General features: G+C 36.3%; 1 protein-coding gene and 1 long non-coding RNA gene across 2 annotated transcripts in view; one reads left to right on the top strand and one right to left on the bottom strand.

The window, feature by feature from the left end:
* Positions 1-25,259, bottom strand: part of LOC306669392 — a 108,384-nt gene that overhangs the window by 80,080 nt on the left and 3,045 nt on the right. The gene's annotated exons all lie outside the window — the stretch shown is intronic.
* On the top strand, positions 12,637-19,790 carry SPP1 (secreted phosphoprotein 1). The gene is made up of 7 exons (XM_079153336.1): positions 12,637-12,787; positions 13,808-13,874; positions 13,983-14,021; positions 16,550-16,630; positions 16,896-16,937; positions 17,973-18,296; positions 18,958-19,790. Exons 2-7 carry the CDS (start codon positions 13,821-13,823, stop codon positions 19,360-19,362), a joined length of 945 nt encoding a protein of 314 aa, XP_079009462.1. The 5' UTR covers positions 12,637-12,787; positions 13,808-13,820; the 3' UTR covers positions 19,363-19,790.

The following is a 25,259-nucleotide window of genomic DNA, read 5'->3' as shown; positions in this document are numbered from 1 at the left end:
GGTCAATACCAATTCATTGATTGAAATCAACTCAAGGCAAGATGGCATGGAAGCTTAGAAAATATAGCCTATGAGGTCATTTATTCTGGTCCAGAGTCAAGCGAGGAGAATGCAAGGGCTGAATCTAAGAACAATCCAGCCCTGACGGGTACATTCTCACTTGCTCTTCCACTTTCTGTGGCCTCACATGGTCATTCTTTCCCCACCACAGAGGTATTACTCCATCTGAGAATCAGGAATTTTAAAACTCATACAGTAACTGGTCACTTATCCAATGAAGACATATGATGGGGATCAGTTTCAAGGAATAATGTGTCTAAAACTGCTAAAGAATATCTATGAAATCAATGTGCAAAAGCCCTTGACACAGAGATTCATGCTCTGTAACACTTATTGAAATTTAGTTGCAGGCTATTTCCTTATTGAGTTTTACTTTTCTGCTTTCCTGGAATATAGTTATAAAACCAAATTTGGCAAATTTATACTAGTAAATCACATTTGACTAAATTATGTTATTTCTTTATATTTCCACAGAGATATTTCAATGACTATTTCAGCATAATAGAAAAGATGGTGAGGACTCAAAAATTCAATGCTTGAACTCTAGTATTTTTAAATTTCTGAATTATAAAAAAATTAGTCTCTTAATAATTCATTATATGTTGTTATTTTTAAACCTGAGTATGTGTTTAAAAACAACTCCCCTCAAAAAAAAAACATGCACAAAATTCGAAAGTTAAGAAACATTCCCAAAAATCTAATGTTTGTATCAGTTTTGACCTTTTCTTACCTTTAGTCACCCCCTAAAGAAATCCTAAAACAAGAACCAACAAAAAATACTTTCTCTCTCTTAAATTCCCTTTTGATTTTGTATCACTACCACCTGGCATAGTACCTCACATCAAGCAGGCATTCATAAATACTTTGAACAGGTTAGTCCTTGAATTGGAAAAGCAAGAATGAGCATCTTGAATCATCATATAAACTAATGAGGTAGGGGCAGATAATTTTAAATTTTCATATTACTATATAATCTTCCCACTCCAAACATCTGCACCGCTCTTTTCATTACTCAAAGAATATGCCTTGCCAAACAGAATAAGGACATCTAGTTAAATGTGGGTTTCAAATAAATAAAAATTTTATAGTGTAAGTATATCCCAAATACTGTTTGAAAAAAATATATAATATATTGAAGATAAACCTACATTAAAACATTGTTCATTATATAGCTTACACATCATATTTAGTCAGACAGTTTATATTTTTATTTACTAAATCTGCCAGCCCTACTATCTTAACCCATTTGTACTGCTTTATCAAAAACTGGAAACTGAGTAATTTATGAAGAACATACATTTTATTTTCTTACAATATGGAGGATGGAAAACCCCAAATCAAGACATCAGCAGGTGATGGACCTTTAAGAGTTAGGACATAATGAGAGGTCTTTAGGTCATTAGGTATAATTTCTTGCTTTCATGCATATTTTCTTCATCACCATTCACTATGATATGTCATAGCCAAGAGGGCCTTCACCATAACTGAGCTGATCAGGTACAAAGCTCTTGAACCTTCACAACCATAAGCTAAGTAAACACTTTTGATTAGAAATTTAGGCTATGTCAGGTATTTTGTTGTGGTAACAATAACAAAAATACCTGACCAATAATAGTTATTTATGAAAATAAGCTGTAGATGAATCTTGCTTAAAGACCGCCTTGCTCCTGGTCTAGAAAGGTAAAGATAAAAGATACATGAATCTGAAACCTTTCAGTTTGGCACTTGATTAAAATTGTAAAGATATTAGAAAAGATCCAGATGCTAAGATGAAACCTTCTAGGTTTTATTGACAATTCAAGTATCGCTTTCTGAGTACACTGAATTAACTACCATTGAAGACCTCCTTTTTTATTTGAATCAAAGTTTCTCCTCTAATCTCCAGTTTCTGTGATTTTCTGCCTTTCTAGAACATTTTATCTTAGAATTAAAATGGAGTACACAGTCAAGAACTACCTTTTTTTAACTCAATGCTCTACCTTGCTGTTGTCCCTCTTCTAACTGGAAGATTCTAGTTCAGGAATCATAGTAAGAAATTAGGAAGTACTATTTTTAATATTTTCAAAGATAACTTTATACTACCTGAATAGATATATAAAATATATACTTTTAAATTATAACATCTTAAAATGGTGTTTTTAATAACTTGATACCAAATAATATTATCCCAAAGCAACTAAAATTATTATTTATAAGCCAATATACAGAAATGGGTGTTTTATATTTTTGTGAAATATTTATTACAACATACATATTTTATTGATTTTTTTGTGTTTTTTTTCCCCTAAATTTCTCAGCTACTTATTGTATACATTTATGTTTCACGAACTTTTATGAAGAGACTCAAATCCTTTGGCTGAAAGGTCTCTAGATAGGTAGCCATGTGTTCACTCATTACTGGACAAGTAGAATAAAAGTTCCACTGATTTTATTTTCTGATCCTAGTTCTCCTGTCCATCAGGCTAATACTCAGTATACAAAGGAAGATAAGATCCCAAGAAATAAATCAGTTGCTTAAATTTATAAAAATACTGTGAAAGTGAAGTATGCTCTAGGAAATAGATTTGCTGTATGTATGATTTTATTATTATTATTATTCAAAATAAAAGTGTAAAATGTTTTTCATGTATTCACATGCCAAAGATTACAAGATTTAAATGAAAATGTCATTATTTTCTTTCTAAATTCAGAATATCATTATCTGTAAGCTATCAACTGGATTCTTAACCCACTAAGCTTGATGAAACAAGCCATAGGTCTGAAATCTTAGGAGCGTTTAAGATACCACAATTTTACTTGTGTCTGAACCAACTCCACATAAACAAAAATAAAGCTGAAACCCTAGTCTGAGATGCTTTGAAAATGTCTAAAAGCAGAAAAAGGCCATTCTCTGACCCCAGCCTGCACTTCCTCCCCAACCCAGACAAGTGGGTGTGCTAGTTCTGCTGATAAGCCACACAGAAACTTCTTTGCTGCTTCACCAAGAACTCTGGCTCACTCTCTGGCCAAGCTATGATCCACAGACCAAAAGACCACTGCAAGTTAGGGAATATCAATGAAATATACAGGAAAAGGTCAAAACTCTAGCTCCCAACAATAAATAGTCTCTAACGTGCCCTATGGTTTCCTCTAATTATGGTTATCCACACATTAGGATGGCAACTGTTTTAAAATTCTCCAAGTTTCCTAGAATTTACCACCCACACAATTTTTGACCTGGTGAGAGGCAACTGAGACTAAACTTAATCTGTAAATACATTTCTACCAGTGAACAAAAGTCATCCAAAATCTGAAGAGAACACGACATTAAAGTTATCAAATAAAACTAGATAGATTGATTTTAATTTCATCTCTACCTATCCCTGTCTGTTGCTTGGTAATCAGGCCAACTAGCAAAAGGTATCAAAAAATAGGTAGCCTAATTAAGAAATAAAAACAAATGATTTTGTGTGAACAATTTTCATCAATTGCAAAATCAATTTAATATTTAATGGGCAGTCACTATAACCCCTTTCTTCTCAGAGGCAAGCTACATTAATAATATTTAATTGAGTTTTTGGTATAGGCAATGTAGAAGTCAGGTCTCTACCAACATTGAGCACTATCAAATAAAACCTATACCAAGCTGATTCATCTTCTGGTAAAAGAGGGAAAGTCAAAACCAGAATAAAGTGAAAACTACTATCTGGATTATTAATCATATGTACTGATTCTGCATGCCATCCTCATGTGGAATTAAAAATGTCTTGTCTTTATTGCATAACATAATCAACTTCAAATTGATATATTAGTCACTTCACATGAACTTATTCTGGGTTTTAGAAATGGGGAATCAAAAATGAGCTGGCAATGTATATGTATAAAATTATGGCACCATAACTTAAATTCAATTTTGTGAATCTACTGATGTGGAGCAGATGCTAAAGCTAAAACTCTATGTGTACAGTATTGCACTAAGTAAGCTACCATCTGCTATTGTAACAGATATCAGTTATTCAATGCCATAGAAGCATATTTCTTATTCATATGATATCTAATGCCAGGGTTTCTGATTAACAGACAGTTCAAGCTCTGCCCTTTAAAAATGGTTGAGTCCTCTCCATTGGGCCATAGTGGGAGGAAAAGGACCATGAATTCACTTTAGCCTGGTACTGTACTACATCACTTTAGTTTACATTTCCTGTTGGCAAGAATTAATCACATGACCATATCTAAATACACGGGAGTTTGGGAGATTTAGTTTCACCTTGGAAGCTGCTACCCGCAACAACTGAAGAAGATGAATCTTACCTCTGTAACCAGTAATATCTACCACAATTGTTACAGTAGATATTAAAAGGAATTCAAATGTAGTTAAGGTAAAAGGCTATGAAATGTACTTTTCTCTAAATATATAGTACCTGTTAAAATATGATAAGTAATTCACTTAAAGTTTAAAGAATAAAGACAACTATCTTTTAAGGTCATTGTGTATCCTGCATTCAGTATGAAGCTAATAATATTATCCCACAATTAACAGAACTGTCCTTTGAATGGTGGTACACAGCAGTTTGAGATTAACAGAGATGTATTAACATTCTCTCACAATGTATGTCTCATGCTGCTAGATGATATTAGATGAGTGGATGGTATATATGGAAAAATAAAGCTTTACATTTTTATTAGATTTTAACTTGTTAGATGAAAGATTATTTATTCTTTACAATATTTATCTCATTTATACCATTGTAATTGACAGCTTTCGTATGCTTACTTGGGTTTTTTTGTTTGTTTCAACCAAGTTTCACCAAAGTTAGATGTTTTTAATTTTAATTCATAGCTTAAAAGTTAGATTTTTACCAATCCTGGTTGATAATAATAGCAATAATTATATTTTTATGAAAAACTTATACAAAATTTAAAAATACACATTATATCCAATATTCGCAAAAAGTATCTGACAGGGATATTATGACAAATCTTCAACTGAATTACATCCCACATCCTTTTAGAAACTTTTCCTAACCCCATGAGTAGGGTAGAACTAATCACTTCCTCCTCTGGGCCCAATGACCCTGGAAAAACATACCTTTTAATGTTTTTATAAGGAGTGAATAAAATAAGGTAAATAAACATGACTGGCATAGTAAATGGCTTCTATTATGATTATCTGAAAAACTTGAAGTTATAATCCCAAACTTATACTATTAGGAATATTATTCATAATGCATATTTTTAAATCATTATAGTTGTTCCATAAAAAAATAAGTGCTATTATTATTATTTTTGTCATTTTGAATATCTCCCAGTTAACAAGCAAAGAGAAATTTGGGGCACACTTTTTGTTACCACAAAAAATGTATACTCCAAGTGCCTAATTATTGTAAGGAAATATTTCTTATAGAAGAAAACAAGCAATAAAAATTGTGTTAGGCATGAAATGCATGAAAAGATGGCAGAATCTGGTCACAAACTTGGGTTCTGGGTCATTCTCAATTTCACTGGATATAAAATGAAATTACAAGGTTGTTTACACCAGTGACATCCACAGATGCTTGGAAATGAAGGGAATGTGAATGTGGGAAAGAAAAATCTAAAAACATCTCCAGATTATGGGCAGACCTGATATGCCTGGTCTGTTTGGCAATGAAACTGCCCTCTAAAACCACAGGAGGCATTTTCCAGGAAAAAAATAAGCTAACCTCTTTAGTTTCTCCTCAGTGTCTCTTAGTGTAATAGAATCTGACTTATATTGAGAAAAACGCATCTAGAAAATTTATATTGTGGAAGGTGATGATCAATATTTACCATACATAAAGGATTGACTTACTAAAGTCATAAATTTGGAGAATTTTCTTGCTTTTAAAAAAGAGGGCTTTACTTATACTAATATTATTATAATGCTTATTAATTTTGTCTATAATTAAATGATAGCAAAACACACCTGATATTTTACTTAAAACCATCATAACAGTTGAACTTTGATCAGTCTACTAGTCATTAGAGATTCTTTGTGTCAAACCTTCCCTTCCTGTTAACTTGAACTCTTTTTGCACCCTGGATGCCATCTGAATTTCTACAACCTATTTACTCTTACTGTTGTAAAGTCATTATTTTATTACTCATGGATTTAAAATAAAAGCCATAAAATTGCAGAATTTTAGGGCTTAAACTAGCCTTAAAAATAATCCAGTTTAACTCTACCAAGGAACCAAGGTTCAGACAACTGAAAATATTTATCAAGACCTCATAGAAAAGGGGAGCACAGAGAGGGAGAAAATGCAGGCTTTTCAAATTCTGCATTGGCATTTTGAAAATGTTCATATACATAATTTTAAGAACATAGCAGTAGCTCTAGCTCCTTGGAGTTGATACTAAATGCAAATATTACATGTAGCACCCACAAAACTAAGCATTATTTAAATAATGCTCCTTCTTTCACTTGTTTCCATCATGTTGAGTGCCTCTTGGGACACTGAGTACACAAACATGAATAAGTCCCCTGCCTGCAGGGAGTTCACTTTTTTGCTGCAATGAGATAAACATGAGACAATAGAAGTATCCTAAGTGCTATGCTAGAGCAAATGCAGGATATACAAGTGGCAAAAGATGGGAGTGTTATTTCTATCTCTTTAGGTCAGAAAAGGCTTTATGGGGATGTTTTAATGCTTGATGTGAACTCAGTCTGGAAAGATGTGCAAACATGTCAGGAGTAGTTGGGGGCATATTCTAGATGTGAGAACAACACGGAGTGGACAAAGGCATGGAGATCTAAAATAGGATAGCACATTAGGCAACCCCAAATGGCTCTGCATGCTTGTTTTAGGGAGCACAGGAGAGGATTTGGTGAAAAATAAAGCCAAAGAGAGAAGGATTCCATACTCCAGAGGGACTCATGCTATGTAAGAAATAGCATTCACCTGATCAGTTCTATTTAGGTACAGGAATCTTGTCTGAAGTTCTCAGGTGTAATTCATCAGCCCAAGATCTACTCTACATCTAATGGGATCTAGAGATATTTAATTTGGGGCTTTAAGAAAGCAACAAAAAATAATCATCAGGAATTAGTCAACTTACTTGGGAATTATATATATATATATTATGACAGTTAAATTTATTTATTCATGTAATAAATACATGTTAGCACATAAACTACTATGGGATAGGCATAACATGGAACTTTCAAAGATAAAAGGAAATTCAAATATTAAAGAAGAACAAGATCAATAATGGCACAAAGCAAACATTCCATTACACAATGGAGGGATCAGGGCATCGAATGAAGAGATAGGACCAAAGCAAGACTGAAACCCAGCTGGGAGAACAAGGTCTGTATCGCTTTGTCTGGCATTTGGGGCACATTACGATGAGCTGCTCTCTCCAAAGGGTTTGGGAAGTCCTACCTCTTTGATCTTCTTTGTTGTAGCACTCATGGCCTCTCTCTTGGCCCAGGTCTTAGCAGCCAGCATTTTTCTTCAGCAGAGAGTTCATTTTTTGGACCTCTCTTAATTTTGGGGGTCTCCATTCTAGCTTCAGGTTTACCCTCACAACTTCACACATTGCCTACTCATAAGCATCCTGCAGGGATTCTGACCCTACACTTTTCCTGGCCTTCCAGGCCATCCTTTGAAATCTTGATGGAAACTTTCATGACTTTAGTATATTGCACTCTTGCAGAACCAGCACCACATGAATGACACCAGGGTTTGCTGTCATCTCAAACAGTAGCCAGGCCTCTTTCAACCGTGGGTGCAATGACTTCTGAGTGCTCAGGTGACTGAGCAGGGTAGAAAACTTCCTAGGCCCCCTGAGTGAACAGGGTGCTTCAATGGTCTCTTAAATGAGTTTTCATTTTTAAATAATTGAGCCAGTGATGGGTATGCTCTTGCAGATTCATGAGATGCCTTCACGGCATCTTTCCTATTTCTCTGTACAGAGTTGCTTACCATCTCTTCAGCAGGTGTAGCCTCTTCAACAACCATGACTTCCTTGGTCCCAGTTTTACAAGTACTTCTGTGGCTAAACTGTAGGTTTAAAAATTGTTCTGCTTTGCTAACTGCTACTAATTCTCACAGTAAACCTGGCTAAAACCTGATAGCAATATCCATGCTTCTGCTGGAATGCTGCTTTGAAATTTCCTCCACTAGATTAATTAGTTTATCCTTTTAAAATTCAGACTCCCATCAAAGTTCCAGGAACCAAGAAAATGTAAACAAGTTCTTTGTCAGAATTTAGCACAAATGGCCATGTGTTCAATTCCCAACAGAGTCCTCACTTCTGTATAAAACCTCTCGAGCATAGTATTTGTCTCATTCTTGTAGGCACCTGGTCCTCTGAGTTCCCACCAGAATTGCCCATTAAGCCCTGCTTACAACACTCTTAGTCTTCTTCATGCTGCATCTCCAAACTTTTTTACATTTCTCCTACAAATCAGTTCCAAAGGCTTCTGAACCACATGGTGAGGTACGTCACAGCAATGACTGCACTCTTGATACCAATTTGTGTGTTAGTCCGCTTTCCATAGCTATGACCAAAATATCTGACAAGAACAATTTAGAGTATGACAAGTTTGTTTTGAGCTCATATTTTCAGAGATTTAGTCCACACAGTAGACTGACTGCTCTGTTCTGGGCCCAAATTAAGGCAGAACATTATAGAAGAAAAGGGCATGGTGGAGGGAAGCTGCTCCATTCATGTTAGGGGGAAAACAAAACAAAACATGGAGAGAGGGGAAGAGGCCACAGAGAAGAATAACCCTTCCAGGGTACACCCCCAATGACCAACCTCCTCCAGCCATGACCCACCTGCATATGTTTACCACCAAGTTATTCTATTCAAGCTTGACTGAACTTATTTGGTTATGGTTCTTTTAATATCATCATATTATCTCCTGCATTAACACAGGAGCTTATGGGGAACAACTCACATCTAAATCATAACAACTGTCAAAAAAAAAAGGAAAAAAGAAAAGAAGTACTACATTCTTGAGAACTGGCAAATATCAGATTTAGATACATGAGATATACTATGGCTTCAACTACAGTTTCTATACACTATTCATAAGCAAATAATTTATGTTCAGAACTTGTTATTATAGATGGAGGACTGAGTGGGCAATAGACAAGTTATTGAGCACTTATTTATTGAGCACTTTTGGGTCTGAATTAAGACTTATTTTCATTTCTTTTACATTAAAACCAATATTTACCAATAACAGGACCATTTTTTTCAGGTGTTGAATTTTTTGTCTGTTATTGAGCAATGAAATAAATAGTTTTAGATGTTTCTTATTTATATTTCTGAAATGTTCTAATTTCATGTCTGAAATTGTAAACACTGCCCTTTGATCTTCTACATTTGATTGCCTCCCTCTGATCAAAAATTCCCATCTTCCCTAGACTACATATAATGAACATTACACTTGACTTCTGATTAGCTTTAATTCCCACCTTTTTTACAACATATTGGTGGTATAACCAAGATAATCAGAGTTATATCTAAGTCTTGACCCAGGAGAAAACATAATTACTTATAGAAATGAAAAAATTGAAATAACTACATTGACTGTAATTATAAATGGCCAAATAAACTAGAAGTAACCATAATAGAGTTGACCACCAATTTAAATGACATTTAAACACTTAAATTGTTCTATGCTATGGAAACTTTCATGAAATTCAAGGAAAAAAACAATATATTTTATGTTTTCATGGTCATCTTATAATTTCTGGTTTTTTTTTTTTTTTTTTTTTTTTTTTTTTTTTTTGTGGTGCTGGGGATTGAACCCAGGGCTTTGTGCATGCGAGGCAAGCACTCTACCAACTGAGCTGTATCCCCAGCCCTAATTTCTGTACTTTAAGATAACAAATGACACTTTTCATTTCAGTGTAAAAGTGTTTTAATTCCAGTTTTTAAGTGTTTTCATTTCTGCATACAATATTTACAAGGAATTTGGGCGTTGTGGGCTTTTGATTCTAACAGTTGACCATTTGCCTAATCAAAAATGGAAACTGGAAATACGACAGGTGGTAACTTTTCTGTTTTACATTGTTTAACATGTTAATTCTTACAATTGAAAAATCATACTCAGGAAACATGTTAGCAGCATGTTTCAGTACAAAATGCAAGAAACATGGGCCTCCTCAAAAGTCAGAATCACACACTGTCCATTTCATGCATTGCAGAATCGCCTCCGTTTCCAGTCACTTTATCTTCTCAACTGTGACTCATCCCAGACGCATTCTTTAACCATAAATTCACAAGGTTCGACTCTGTGTGAGACCTTGGGATTAGTAGTAACCTTCTGAGTGAGTGTAGGAATGGGGAAGGAGACAACAATGTCAATTTGGGATTGCTGAGGGCATCAACAGAGCAGAGCAAGAATGAGTTGAGTCTCTTGGTCTTTGTCCTTGATTGTATAGTCAGTGTTGAAGAAATGTTTCCTAACTTGGCATTTCATGAAATGGAGAATCCTCCCACTGAGTTGTAGTTTTGCCATTAAATGCATGGACATTCTGTCATCCTGGAATAAGAACATTTCTAGAACCAGAGTGTGTTCTGAAATCCTTTTCAGAAATGCTGCCATCAAGTGGTACTTTGGATCCATGACCAGAAAGGAGATTCCAGTTAAGGGTCATGTGGTTCGTCTCAGGATGGCTGGGTTCCAACAAAATCTATTCCTATAACTCTCTAAATTCACATTGAATCATTACTGTGGGCACAGAGCAAACTATAGGGAAAACTGTGGAAATCTTGTTGTTTTTAGAATTTGCAGATTTCCCTCCACTAAATTGAAAACATGACAAACTTCTATGGGTAATGTGTTTAAAGGAGAAAGAAAATGGTTTTAAAGCAAAAGTAAGAAGTGTTATTTTTCAATTTTATAACCTGCATACTTTATATTTTGTCAAGAGAGGTACCATCTCAATTATTAAAGCATGCTGATAACCTACAAATCAATAGTATCAATTCATTTGGAACACATCCAACTCAAAAGAGACATATTTTCCCTCACCAAATGTTCATGAAATCTATGGCTTCGTTTTAGTACCACTAACCCTGCAGGAAATTTTGTAATCTATATGTTAGAAGAAATATTTGGCAAATAGTACTGACACTTCAGAACTAACGTAATAATAGAACCATTTATTTTTAATCTCAATTCACACATAATTCTTTTAATGGAGGTGTAAGGTAAATAATAGTGTGACCTCCATTTCACAACTGAGAAAGGAGAATGAAGAGGATAGTAATCTCATCAATGTAAAATATTTAAAATGGGCCTAGGGCTCTGTTACCCTGTGTTCTGCTACAATATTCAAATTTCACCTGTAATTTTCTCTCTCCAACACCTTTTAAATACTCAAGAAAGTTTTTTAAAATACATTCATTAGATTGTTTCTTATTAAATAGCCAACATTGTATATCCAGGAGAAAACTAGGAAAAGAAATATAATATGTTCCTTTAGAAGTGTGCAAATTACTCTTTAACATATACAGTTTAAAGATCTCACATTAGTGCTCATTCTGATGACCTATTCCATTTAAAGGCATGACAAATCACTACAACCTCCTCTGGCTAAAAATTTCAGTAATAGTTAATACACTCATAATCCTTAAATTATGCAGGACATTTGTATCTAGTGTGTGCCAAGCATTGTTAGCTTTAAATATTCTAATTCACTTAAACTTCTCAACAGTCCGGTGAGCTGGATAATAGCATCTGTATTTTACAGGTGAGGAAACAGCATAGGCAGTTAAAGCATTTGCCCAAGGCCACACAGGTCATGAGTGACAGAGTGGGATTGAAAGTCACGATCTGGTTCCTGAAGCTTCACTTTCCAGTCAGCATCCTGCTCTCAGTCAGAAACAGCTTTGCTTCTGGAACATCCAATGTACATTCCCCTTCTTCTATTTTATGTAGTGATATAATTATTGGATTCCTAACCTCCAAACAATTTGGCGCAACAAAGATCCATGTCTTTGAAAGGTCACTGGAAGTCCAACTTCACCGGCATGAATAGGAATTTCAGCGTTGCTAATGTCATTTGTCTAATGACAAGCTGCTACAACCTTGAAATCACAAAACTGAGCTATTGGGTAGTAAAGGAGAGGGGGATGTTTCTGAACTCTTTGTCTGCCTGAACAATAGCTTTCTAATCTAATCGAAGTATAATGATAGAGGCAAATTGCCTGCAGGTACGACCTTAATCTGTAACTTCAGCCAAAAATAAAATCAGTCCTATTTTATTTCCTTTGGGATTGATTTACATTAATCCTTTTTTCCTACTAATTGAGAAACTATAAATAAAAATCTTTGTAAGAATAATTTACTCTTCCCTTTTTTATGGACTCCCTAAGTGCTCTTCCAAGGAGGCTAAGAGCCAATTCCATAAATGAAAAATCTAGTTAATGATATTGTACATAAGTAATGTTTTAACTGTAGATGTGGGGTGTGTGTGTGTGTGTGTGTGTGTGTGTGTGTGTGTGTGAGTGTGTGTGTGGTTATTTTTTTTTTTTCAACCACAAAACCAGAGGGGGAAGTGTGGGAGCAGGTGGGCTGGGCAGTGGCAAAAACCTCATGACACATCTCTCCGCCTCCCCGAGTTGGTGGAGAATGTCTGGAGCAGCATTTAAATTCTGGGAGGTCTGGGTTGTCAGTAGCAGGAAGAGGAGCTAGAGAGCACAGCATCGTCTGGCACTGGACTCTCAGGTCACTTACAGCTTTCTCCACCAGACACCAGCCAAGGTAAGCCTGCAGCTGGCTACTGTGTCATAGTGTGTGCGTTCAGTTGAATTTCATGGGGAAGTCCAAGTTGTGAGGAAAACAGTTTTAACTGTAACGCTGTTAATTGGACTTTTATTGTTCTAGTTTTTTGAATAAGCAGGTAAGATGCATAAGAGGTCTCCCGGATCAAAGGTTTCTAGGTAGTTTGAAAGTCAGTCATACGTAAAACTTAAAAATACTTCCTCAGGTTCTCAAAGGAAGGGAAACTACTGCTTCCATTCAGAAGGTGCAATTTTATGTCCCTTTGGGATGAATATGGCTGTATCACTATAAGTGACTAGATGATCATAGAGGAAATTAAAACTAAAAGAATCTTTCATGCCAATGTAAGCTATTTTAAAAATTATTTATCTCATTTTTAAGGAAAAACGAAACCTTTCTGAAATTTTCACCAAGACAACTGTAGGCTTGTTATCACAAATAGAAAATCTATTAAATGTTTTTCATTGTTTCTTTGCTCATTTCAAATTTCTAGAATACCTTACTAAATAACTTCGAAGATAGCTCATTGCAACTAAGCACCACCTTAATAATTTAAATTAAAATTCACATTTGAAATACATGTTGGAAAAATGGAGAAAACAAATTTCTTTCATAGTTTTATTTTCTCATTTTGTTTTTCTTCCCTGAAAAATAAATATTCCCCACCCTAGTTTATTATTTTAGTTATTAAAATGTCTGTTGATGTGAGATTTAGATATCAGCTAGTGGTTGTATAATCTTTGAAACTCTAAACTGAAAAGTTGAATAAATATAGAGTTATAAAATTTCTCTCTCCCTTGCTAGCAGTGAGAAATGGAGGAGTGGCAACACAAATATTAACCCAAAGAATTTTCATATTAAAAAGAAAAGTTTTCTCAGAGCAATAGATAAGATTCCACAGAATATATTTTATTTGTGGTTATTTTGTAAAGTGGCAGCATGTAAATGTGTGTCTTAACCCATAAAAATATTAAATCTTCCTTACAAAATGTTTTGCAGAGAGGTCACTACCATGAGATTTGCAGTGATTTTCTTTTGCCTAGTAGGCATCGCCTACTCCTTCCCAGTGAGTACAGCTGAATCTTAAAATTCCTGAGAACAAATGAATCATGTGCTTCCCTGTTCTAGGAACACTTTCACATTGCAATTTCTGTCCATCTTTTCTCTCTGAAAGGTTAAACATGCGGATTCTGGCAGCTCTGAGGAAAGGCAGGTAAGCATATTTTAGGTTTATCATGTAGTTAAATTATTGCAGTTTTTGCAAGAGGTGCTGCAAACAATTGTTGCAATTTTACATATACAAGCCTATGAATTTGTAAATAAATTTGAATTTATTGACTGCCTGCTCTAGATCTAACCAGTACCAAGCACTGTATAGTTCTTGATAAATAGTCTCATAAAAATAATTTTTTTCATATAATAAAATAATGCTCTGGACCATTGTCACTTAAACAAAATTGGTTCTATGAATTTTTGTGGATTTTTTTTCCCATAAGTCAACATACTATTGTAGAAGCAGAAAATTCCAGACTTTATTTAGTAAAACGATGAGTTGAAAATTCACCTCAGATGTTAGAACTGTTGGTATGACCATAATACTCACAGCATTGCCTAAAATATTTATAAGGAGCCCATTGTGAAGGGAAAGTCTATTTATGCTGTTTGCATCTATTGTGTTCATCAGCTGACTTTAGATCACATTTTTCTAACCAAGCATAAGACCAAACCAAATGCTATCTTACAATTATTTGACCAGCATCGCAGACGTACCTGCCTCTCCACAATAGATGAAACTGTGCCAGATGAACAACAAGTGGGCCTTGTCCCGAGGATTTTGGACAAAAGGCACACAGAGTTCAATTCCAGATGAACAGAATAAAGGCCAGTGTAGGGTTGCCTGGGGTCACTGCAGTTAGATTGCTTAATGAAGACAGCAGAGAGGTGTTCTTTGTGGATCTGTGTGTGATCTGGCCCTGTGAGGTGTGTGTGTGTGGGTGTCAGTTCTCCAATTGATTTGAGAGTACAGGTGTCGAATTGCAATAACAAACAAGAAAAACTAACATTTCCAGGGAAGATAGAGGCCACACTACAGGCAAGGTTAGTACTTTAAAATAGAATAAAATATGACAAGGACGCATGTTTAGAAGGCACATAAAGACTTGGCATATAGGAGATAGGTGAAGAACTCAAGGTTCAGACTTCCAGAATCCCAGACATTTAGAGCTAGTAGGAAATATAAGAAAGTCTGTAAGGATATAGTCCTGAAGATGAGTACTGGGAATACTTATCTGGGAGTGTGAGGATTACTGAATTTTTAAAAAGTTTTTGATTTATTTTTTATTATTGGGAAGGAACCTCAGCACACTTTACCTCTGAGCTAAATTTTTTTTTATTATGAGTTCTTTAAATTTTTTATTTTGAGATAGGGTCTTGCTAAATTGATGTGACTCTCACTAAATTGCTGAGGTTGAACTCAAAACTAGCAATCCTTCTGCCTCAGCTTCCAGAGTTGCTGGGATTACAGATGGGCTATCATGTCTGGGGTCTGTATGTTTTTGAATCTGTTAATTTTGTTTATATTTTCTTCATATGACTTTTTGAAGTATAAATTTAACTTATAAATACCATCTACCTGGGCCTGAATTATATATGCCATTAAGGAAAACCAACATATATCACAGTAATTTTTGCATCTTTTTCAGGCCCACAACCTCTTCTTTCAACAAAATCTTTCAGAAATGCCCAATATGAAGCTGCTCTGTTTAGAGTCAGCCATGACAGAAATCCTAAGTGCTACTGTCTAGTTTCTTCCCTGCTCATCTCCCCTTCATGTGGCTGTGGAAGGGACAGTGTGGTACTCCCAAGGTTCTCATTTTCAAATGACAGAGCTGTGAAGTGATTGGGCCTGGGCAATACAGTCTGTCAGATGACATTCGTCCAGAGCAATTTCTACTTCTCTGCATTAGTCTATCATTATAGATAGATTAATTTGGCTAAAGGGAAGTTCATTCCACTTACCATCTTTGTCACATTAGAGCAATAGTACTTATGTGCAATGATGTTTATATTTCTAACAATCTGATAAGACAATCACTAGACACATGTGGCTATTAAGAATTCAAAATGTGGCTCATGCAACTGAGGAAGTGAATTTTTAAAAAATATTTTTAAATTTTAATTAGATTTAAATAGTCACGTGGTTAAAGATAACCATGTGGGACAGCACTTGCCTTAGAGAGTTTATCTTTGTTCCAAGGAGAACAAAATAGTGAAGATCAAGAGTAATTAAGTCTACCCTCTGCTCCAGGGATGCTTTATCTGAGAGAAAAATTCAACCAGAAAATGTAATGTTAAAATTGGTTTTGAGGACTGGTGAGCCTGGATTTGAGCCCTGAATCTGCCTCTTATTATCAATTAACCACATTGTGACTGAGTTTTCTTATTTGTAAGGGGCAGAAAATAATGGTAAGTATGTCACAGGGGATTAAAGGAATTGAACAAATTAATACTTGTAAAACACTTTGAAAGAATGTTTGGCCCATAGTAGGTGTTATTGAGTTCAATAAATGAATCTACAAGTAAAAATAGGTTGTAAACTGGTATCTAAAATTTGAGCTGACTATATGAATGCATATTATGTTTATCCATGAGGATTAGTGTAATTGTTTTTCCGGATTATCATTTTGATATCCTTGTCTTTCTCTCTCTTTTTTTTAAATACTGACATATTCATATTCATAGCTTTACAACAAACACCCAGATGCTGTGGCCACATGGCTAAAGCCTGACCCATCACAGAAGCAAAATCTCCTGGCACCTCAGGTATTTTTAAATTTCTCAAAACTAAAACAATAGTGACAACTACCACCCAGGTCATTCAGGCTGGTTAAATGGATCCTTCCAACCTGTTGGAAAATGCATGCTTGGGACACCAATTGATCAGCATGTTGGCTTTTCCAACTTTAAGACATTTGCCAATGAGGCTGAAAAGTAAGATCTTCTTTGGACTGAAAAAACTAACGTTTGAATAAAAAAAAAAAAACTGAGTTTGTATGATATGCAATAACATGTGCGCTTCCTTCTCCAGAACATCGTGTCCTCTGAAGAAAAGGATGACTTTAAACAAGAGGTAAATCCTCACTTTCATCAAGGACCCTTCACTTGTGTTGCCTCGGTTCTCTTCTGATGAAATTGCATTAGTGAATTTCTGAGTAAATCACCATTCTAAAACGTGCTCAGAAAAATAGCATGTATTCACTGAATGTCAGAAATACAGATTTCTTGAGATAAGTGTAGTGTTGCAGAAAATGTCTACTAAGGCCTGTTACTTGAAACATTAAGCTGCTTGCCAGTTATTTAAAGTATTTTAAAGATGTCTTATATACTATCTGATAAGCATGGGATTAATGTTTACCAAAATCAAAGGTTTTTGCCTTTAGAATATTTCTGTTCTTAACATAATAGTTGGTTTGATAACTATCCTTTTTATTAGGACTATTAATGTATTTTCTGAGCAAGGACATAAACTTATTTTCCATTAAGATTCAACTTGTATATGCTAAAAATCTCTAATAAGGGAAGTCAGATGAATGATCCATTTTCAGCTGATCAGAATTTTAATAGACATTAACTGATTAGTTGAGTGGACATATTTGAGCTGTGGTTTATGCACATATGCGTAACGGAGTCACCTTTTGGTTATACATGATAATAGGGATGTGGTTATAGGTTTTGGTATACACATTAAAATATGGATGCTCTGATAGCTTCAGAATTTTCATTTCAAATCAAATAACTGACCTCACAATTATGTGTCTATCTCTACTACATCATTTAATTTGTAAACTAAATAATGTCCAATAGGTATAAAGACAAAACAATGTTATAATATGAATATTATACTCAAATGTTTGTCTTAAAAATGTCTATGAAAATGATTTTTTTCCTGGAAAGCAAGAAAAGTACCTTAGAGTATTATTTCATTTATCCCTGTGTTAAAAGCGACATTGGAAGACAATCACTTCAGCTCCTGAAAGTCAGAGTATATTGTAATTGCAAAGATTCTGAAGCTAAATAAAAGAAAGATTAAAGACAAATGCACCATAAAAGCTGAGGGAAAATAAAAACCGGAGACACTAATTTGTTGGGTCATCTTGATTTTCAGACCCTCCCAAGTAAGTCCAATGAGAGCCATGACCACATGGACGATGTGGATGATGATGATGATGCAGACCATGTGGACGGCCAGGACTCGATTGACTCAAACGACTCTGATGACGATGATCACCCTGACGATTCTCACCATTCTGATGAGTCTCACCATTCCGATGAATCTGATGAAATGGTCACTGACTCTCCCACTGATGGTCCAGACACCCCCGTTTTCACTCAGATCGTCCCCACAGTGGAAACCTATGATGGCCGGGGTGATAGTGTGGATTATGGACTGAGGTCAAAGTCTAAGAAGTTCCACATTTCTGAAGTCCAGGTAAATCCCTTAGCAGGCATGTCCAATGGTAACAAAGAGAGCACAATTCTAGGAAACCAGAGTCTGTGTACTCCTTCATCATTCAATCAGCAAGCAAGCATTTATTAATAATCTCCTTCATGATCATTAAATACAATACTTTTTCCACTTATTTTTTTTTCTTTTTATTTATTTTTAGTTAATACATGATAGTAGATTGGATTATGACATACATACATGTAGTATAACTTCCCATTCTTGTGATTGTACATGATATGGAATTATACTGGTCATGTATCTATTCATAAATGAACATAGGAAAGTTATGTCTGATTCATTCTACTATCTTTCCTATTCCTATCCTCCCTCCCTTCCCTTCATTGCCCTTTGTCTAATCCAATGAACTTCTCTTCTTCCCTCCCACCTCTTTATTGAATGTTAGCATCCATTTATCAGAGAGCATTCGACCTTTGTTTTTTTGAGATTGGCTTATTTCACTTAGCATGATAGACTCCTGTTCCATCCATTTATGGCAAATGCCATAATTTCATTCTAGAAGAAATCTTAATAAGGTTCAAGTTTAAGCCAGTCAACATTTCATTATTAATGCCCTTTCTGAGAACATAGTGCTTTTTGAAGGAAAGAGTCATATAATTCTTCTTCTCTCTGTGCTGTGCTTCAGTACCCTGATGCTACAGATGAGGACCTTACTTCACACATGGAGAGTTCAGAGTTGAATGACGCTCACAAGGCCATCCCTGTTGCCCACCGCTTGAAAGTGCCCTCCGATTGGGACAGTCATGGGAAGGACAGTCAAGAAACCAGTCAGCTGGATGACCAGAGTGTGGAAACCCACAGCCATGAGCAGCCCAGGCAATACAAGAGGAATGCCAATGATAACAGTAGTGAGCACTCTGATGTGATTGACAGTCAGGAAAGTTCCAAAGTCAGTCAGGAATTCCACAGTCATGAATCTCATAGCCACGAAGACCAGCTAGTCCTAGACCCTAAGAGTAAGGAAGAAGATAAACACCTGGTATTTCGTATTTCTCATGAAATAGAGAGTGCATCTTCTGAGATCAATTAAAAAGAGAAAAAGAATTAAAATTTTGTACTTTACTATTAATAAAGAGAAAATATACATTATAGAGAATCGAAAGACAATACGAAATGCTTATTTCTCAGTTTAGTGGGCAAATGGATATGTATGTGGATCTGGAAATAGATAATGCTCTTGATTATTAGTTTGTTGCTTTGTCATGGTAACACCCTTGTAACCTAAAAGCTTCAGCATGTTGTCTACATCCTTTCCATTGAAAAATGCAAACTATCACTGCATTTTAATATTTGTTATTCTTTTATGAATAGAAAGGTATATAGAATCAAAAACACATAACACACTTAAGAGAATATAACATTTTGTGTCCCTATAATCTTTTGTTTTTTAAATTAGTGTATATTTTGTTGTGATTATTTTTGTTGGTGTGAATAAATCTTGTATCTGAATGTAATGAATCTGGTGTTTCTAGTTGCTTATTTTTTGAGGGGCATGTACTTGGGATTGAACTCAGGGGCACTCAGTCACTGAGCCACATCCCCAGCACTATTTTGTATTTTATTTAGAGAAAGGATCTCACTCAGTTGCTTAGCACCTCACTTTTGCTGAGGTTGGCTTTGAACTCATAATCCTCCTGCCTCAGACTCCCAAGCTACTGGGATTACAGGTGTGTACCACTGTGTCCAGCCTCAATTGCTTATTTGGTTTTGCACAGTTGTCTCCAAATTAGTAACACGTAACTGTTTTAATGAACATGCTGGATTTCACAGAGAGCCTGGGATCAGTGGTAGGATCCACTGAACAGTTTCTGGCTGATCTTAAGGTCCTAGTCCATGAAACAAGGGTCAAGTGGGAGCTGATACTTAGCTATAATGCCTCCAGCCACACCAAAAAGGCCTTTTTACTAATTTTAACATAGCTGATACAGAAACTAACAAAAACCTGAGTGTAATCACAAATCCACTTCTCATCACTACTCATTTGTTCAGTAAGCTTTTTACTTTCCTGCCTTTGATGAAAACTTGTCCAGGTCTTATAGCTATTCAGAGCACTCTTAGATAAGAAATGTAAGGAAATCCCACGAAACCACACCAGACACGGGAAATCACATAAGAGAATTTATTAAGCAAACAGAGTGTCTCCCTGCAGGGTAAGAGAGAAAATGAGAGGAAAATAGAAAGGAAAAGAAAGAGCGTGTGCTAGAGAGAGTGGAAAGCCAGGAGGATAGAGAAAAGTGAGTAGGACAGACAGAAGAATGGAAAAGATGGCGGGGAAGCTACAGTAAAACAGTTGAATTCCGCTGGGCCAACAGGGGACCAATATGGGAGAAGGATACTTGCAAGCTGACTGATGAACCAATAGCTAGCTAGGATGTTCACAGATTGACAAGTGGTTGGGAGGCAGGGAAAATAGTTGTACCTGATGGGTGGGAGAGCAGCTTTATACATTACATTCCCCCATTTCTTTTTTTATAAGAAAATCTTTTGCTCTCCAGTTCTTTTTGAAGCTTTCTCTCTCCTTCCTGCCTAAGTGACTGGGGTTGGTTTTGCAGGTGAGAAGTAAAAAGACCATTCTCCTTCCAGACTTCCAAAGGCAGATGGTTTTCATGGACTTCATTTCCTCGATTTGACTGATCCCCTATTTCTACACTAACTGCCTGTCCCCAATTCTGACTTCATTTACCCCTCTAATTCTAGGAACTCCTTCACTGCTGTAGGGAAAGGAGGTGGTGACCGATCTGGCTTCTTCGAGCTGGAAGGGGGCAGTGTGGGGCAAGCAGTTTGGAGTTTCCTTTTTAGAAATCAGGTTAATTGAGGGGTCCATGGTAGAAGTCTGGTTAGGGAAGAGCAGGTTGTAAAGGCATCTGGGGATGGGTGCTTCTATGAGAGAAGAACAAAAAGACATGAGTTCGGAAATGAGATTGATACAATATAAATGTTGCAGAATCTGGAACATGCCAATGCATAACATAAAGATGACAGAAGTCAATAATTTCTCACCAGGGGGTGGAAGAACTGAGAAGTTGTTCCCATAACAAGGCCTAGCAAAGGCTGTAGAGGACAAGGCCTTTATTTGGGAACTTTAACATTGTCTAGGCTATCAGGAATGTAAACACAACATTCAGTAGAGATACTAGCAAACATAGATTAAGCCTACCTGTGTCTGTAGGCCTTAAACTGACTAAAAACTTCTGATTCTGGCAGTTTCTCTTGATAGTTATCAGGCACATTTGCCTAAGAATCTCTCTTTTGTTAGTCTTTATTCTAGTGGGCTAACACAAGTGTACCTCTTAAGTTACATTTAACTATTATTTCTTTTAAATGCCCAAGAATGGCTATATTTTGTTTTTAACTGTTTTGCTAGGTGTTTAATATCAAGCTGGTCAAAGTGACCTATTCCTGTCTATTAAAGAGTCAGCTGAGTTCCCACAGGGGTCACTCATAGAGAACTTAAGAGCAGCTTCTTAGCTCCACCAGTGCCATTGGTTAGGCAGGGTCTCCTCCATGAGGTGGCTTTCCTTGAAAGCAACAGGAATGTCTCCCTTTTTTCATGACCCTCCTCTGCAGCAGATGCACTGAGTGATTTTTCATCCTCTAGTGGTCTCATCAATCTCCTTGGTCAGGAGGTTGTGTGACCCAGAGTTGCAAAGTTCCTTGGAGAAGTCTTCTTGTTCCCTGGGTTCAGGCTGACTTTGAGGGCAAGATCCAAATATGGACTTTTCTTGATGACCTCTGTATTTAATCTCAATCTCTAAGTTTGATCTTAACCATCAAGCAAGTCAGTTTCACCAGTCATAAAGTAAGAGTACTGGGCTTTAGCCTCAATGTCTATAACTTTACAGTTATTTAACCCCTTTTATCTAATTGGGGTTTACATTATCTGTCCTATAGGTGATGGCTTACTATTCCAAGTGAATTTATGATGTTCGCTCTTGAAGCAATACTTCTGCAAAATATTGATCAGGCAACAATTAGAATTTACAAGGAAAATACAAAATGGAATCACCAACAGAAAAACATTCAGTTTGTGCAATAGCTATCTTAAATTTTGGCTGAGTTCCCGTTTGAGATCACAGTAATCTTTACAACAAACATCAAACTTTTGAACACAATTTTAAATGAGTGAAAGTCAGGCTTACTTTGGAGCCATTTTAATGTGTAGCAGGGTTGTGAGGCAGAGCCTTATCTCAGGTAATGTGGGGTTTTTCAGTGAGGGGCAAAGAAGTATTAGAAAATAAAGGGTTATAAACACAGATTTTGAAGATTAAGCTGAGATCAGATGGAGCTCTGTTCTCTGATGGAAACATGGATCTAAAGAGTTATGTTAGTAATCTTTATATATGTGCAATGTTAGGTTCCAAAGTTACTGTAAGGTGGGCAGGAACCAGAGAAGGGAGCTGATGAAACACTGGTTATCTAGCAAAAGAATTCCTTCCTGCCCAAGAGCTGTGTGCCTGAGATCAACGTACTGCCACAGCAGTTAGGCATCTTGTGCCCCTGCACAGGAACACTCCCAGACATCAGGCATACCACAGCCATGAGGTCATCAGAGACCCCAATTTCAGTCACTGTTGTTCCATTTTTGCTACTGCGCATTACACTTTCTTAAATGTCATTTTACATATACCCTATTGATGACAGGTCCTATAATAGAACATTAAATGATAGGTTTACCATTACAGACAAGTTTAATTTGAAGAATAGCAGCTTGATAAATTTTCTGCTTTAAAGGCTTGTAGACCTGGAAAATATGAATACATTTAATATATAAAGAATAATATTTTTAAGTATGTTACTTCATGGAATAACTTTGTAAATTAATTAGATGTCTCTAACAAACACATCTGAGTAATCCCGTAGATGTCGACTTTAATTCACTCATCTTATTGTAGAAAAACCAAGATATCAGACAAGTGTACCAACAGTATTTGCCATCTCTTTCCTGTTGAAGAAAAGTCCTAGAAAAATTGATGTTAGACATTTTATAAACATCAACATTTTATTAGTTTGACCACTTAGAGACTTGTGAGTTAATTTTAAGGACATTTTACTTCTATTAGTTTACCCAATTTAAATTGAACCTCTTTAAATCACGTGAATCAAAAATATTTGGATCCATTTTTAAAATTTTAATTTTTATGCGCGCTTATATTTAACACAAAAGCAAAGGCCTTGTAATATTTATCTCCATTGCAATGTAACAGATGTTCAAAAATAACTCGAGTTGGATAAAAAGAACTGATCAAAAATCATTAACCTAGGTATGTAGGATCAAAATTGTGAGCTCAAAAAATAGCATTTAAGAAAAACAAAAGTCCTAGAAGAAAAATGATAGTGGTTATTAATTAAAGCATGAGAAAATGAGAAGGAGAGAAAAGGTGAAAGGGAGAGAAGTATTCTGAGTTGTAGCCCAGGAGAAATTTAAAATGGACACTTTTTTTTCCTTGGGCTTGAGACTGGTTTCCCACAGCGCCTTCCTCCATTTACATTTCAATGTAAGCCTTGACTGAGATCTGAATCTGAAAGGGGCTAAAATGTTCTAGCAGAAGCTTGATGCTTAGGTCCTTTTAACTCTTTTACTGGTTAGTAATTAATTTAGGTTTGGACGCAGAAAATTGTTAAACAATTATCTCCCACTACTTGGCGAATGGGGCTGCTTATATTACATGGGGAAGCAGGGGAAGACGGAGAAGCAGGGTCTGGAGGCGCTTGAGCCTGCAGGAAGAGCTAAGAAGTGAGAAAGAAAAGACTTGAAAACAAGGAATCCCTTTCCATCTGCCCGCTGGCTCACGGAAGCTGTGTGCCATTACACAAACGGATTTTGATGGCTTTAAGTACCGGGGGTCGGGCGAAGGGTTCCCAGGGTGGAATCTGCCAGATTGGAGGACCCAGATTCCATGGTGGGGACTGATACAGCCAAGTCTGTGTCCCAACGTCCCAAGGCCACAGAGTAATTGACTGGAGACAAGAAGGCGGTGCATAGGTGGTGTCGTCACACAAACATCCATGTGGGCCAGGCAAAAGCCGAAAAGAATTGAGGACCTGATATCAGAGTTTTCGAGTATGAATGCGAGTATGAGATGAGCCGCAACCCTGAGAGAGATCTCCACCATAAAATCAGGAATCCACCCAGCAGATAAGACCGACTATAGGGGCCAGCCGTAGGGGTCAGTCGTAACTATAAATCGGCCTAGGGGAACCGGCCTACTCACCAACCTGAAGTCAGGTGATAAATGCAGAGCAGAGCGACTAGGCAGAATGGAAGGTGGAGCCGAGTCCGGGGGCACTGGGGCATCAGATGGTGTTCCACTCGCAACAGTGGAAGGACCCATCCCAAGTCACGGCATCAGATGTAAGGAAATCCCACGAAACCACACCAGACACGGGAAATCACATAAGAGAATTTATTAAGCAAACAGAGTGTCTCCTTGCAGGGTAAGAGAGAAAATGAGAGGAAAATAGAAAGGAAAAGAAAGAGTGCGCGCTAGACAGAGTGGAAAGCTAGGAGGATAGAGAAAAGTGAGTAGGACAGACAGAAGAATGGAAAAGATGGTGGGGAGGCTACAGTAAAACAGTTGACTTCCGCTGGGCCAACAGGGGACCAATATGGGAGAAGGATACTTGCAAGCTGACTGATGAACCAATAGCTAGTGAGGATGTTCAGATTGACAAGTGATTGGGAGGCGGGGAAAATAGTTGTACCTGATGGGAGGGAGAGCAGCCCATTACATTACAAGAAAGAGATAGACCCTTTGTAACAGAAACATTTAAACCCTGTTTCAAGTAAAATCAGAATTCAAATTTTCATTCAAAACTAAAATTTATGGAAGACTGAGTAGAGCAGACTTCTTCAATTCCCTGTCTTGCTCTTCTGCTCTTTCTATAACTACATATTCTTTTTAGAAATTTGAAAATTGTCAATTTTCC

Source organism: Sciurus vulgaris, assembly GCF_902686455.1.
Source record: "Sciurus vulgaris genome assembly, chromosome: 9".
NCBI classification, from domain to species: domain Eukaryota; kingdom Metazoa; phylum Chordata; class Mammalia; order Rodentia; family Sciuridae; genus Sciurus; species Sciurus vulgaris.
The sequence above is the reverse complement of the archived record's forward strand: the minus strand, read 5'-3'. Positions and strand labels throughout refer to the sequence as shown.

What these genes read in the sequence shown, in the direction of transcription:
- SPP1 (XM_079153336.1), top strand. Translation starts at nt 13,821, where the DNA reads ATGAGATTTGCAGTGATTTTCTTTTGCCTAGTAGGCATCGCCTACTCC. An exon ending in AGGATGACTTTAAACAAGAG is followed by an intron (nt 16,938 to 17,972) that starts GTAAATCCTCAC and finishes CTTGATTTTCAG; the next exon opens with ACCCTCCCAAGTAAGTCCAA. An exon ending in TCCACATTTCTGAAGTCCAG is followed by an intron (nt 18,297 to 18,957) that starts GTAAATCCCTTA and finishes GCTGTGCTTCAG; the next exon opens with TACCCTGATGCTACAGATGA.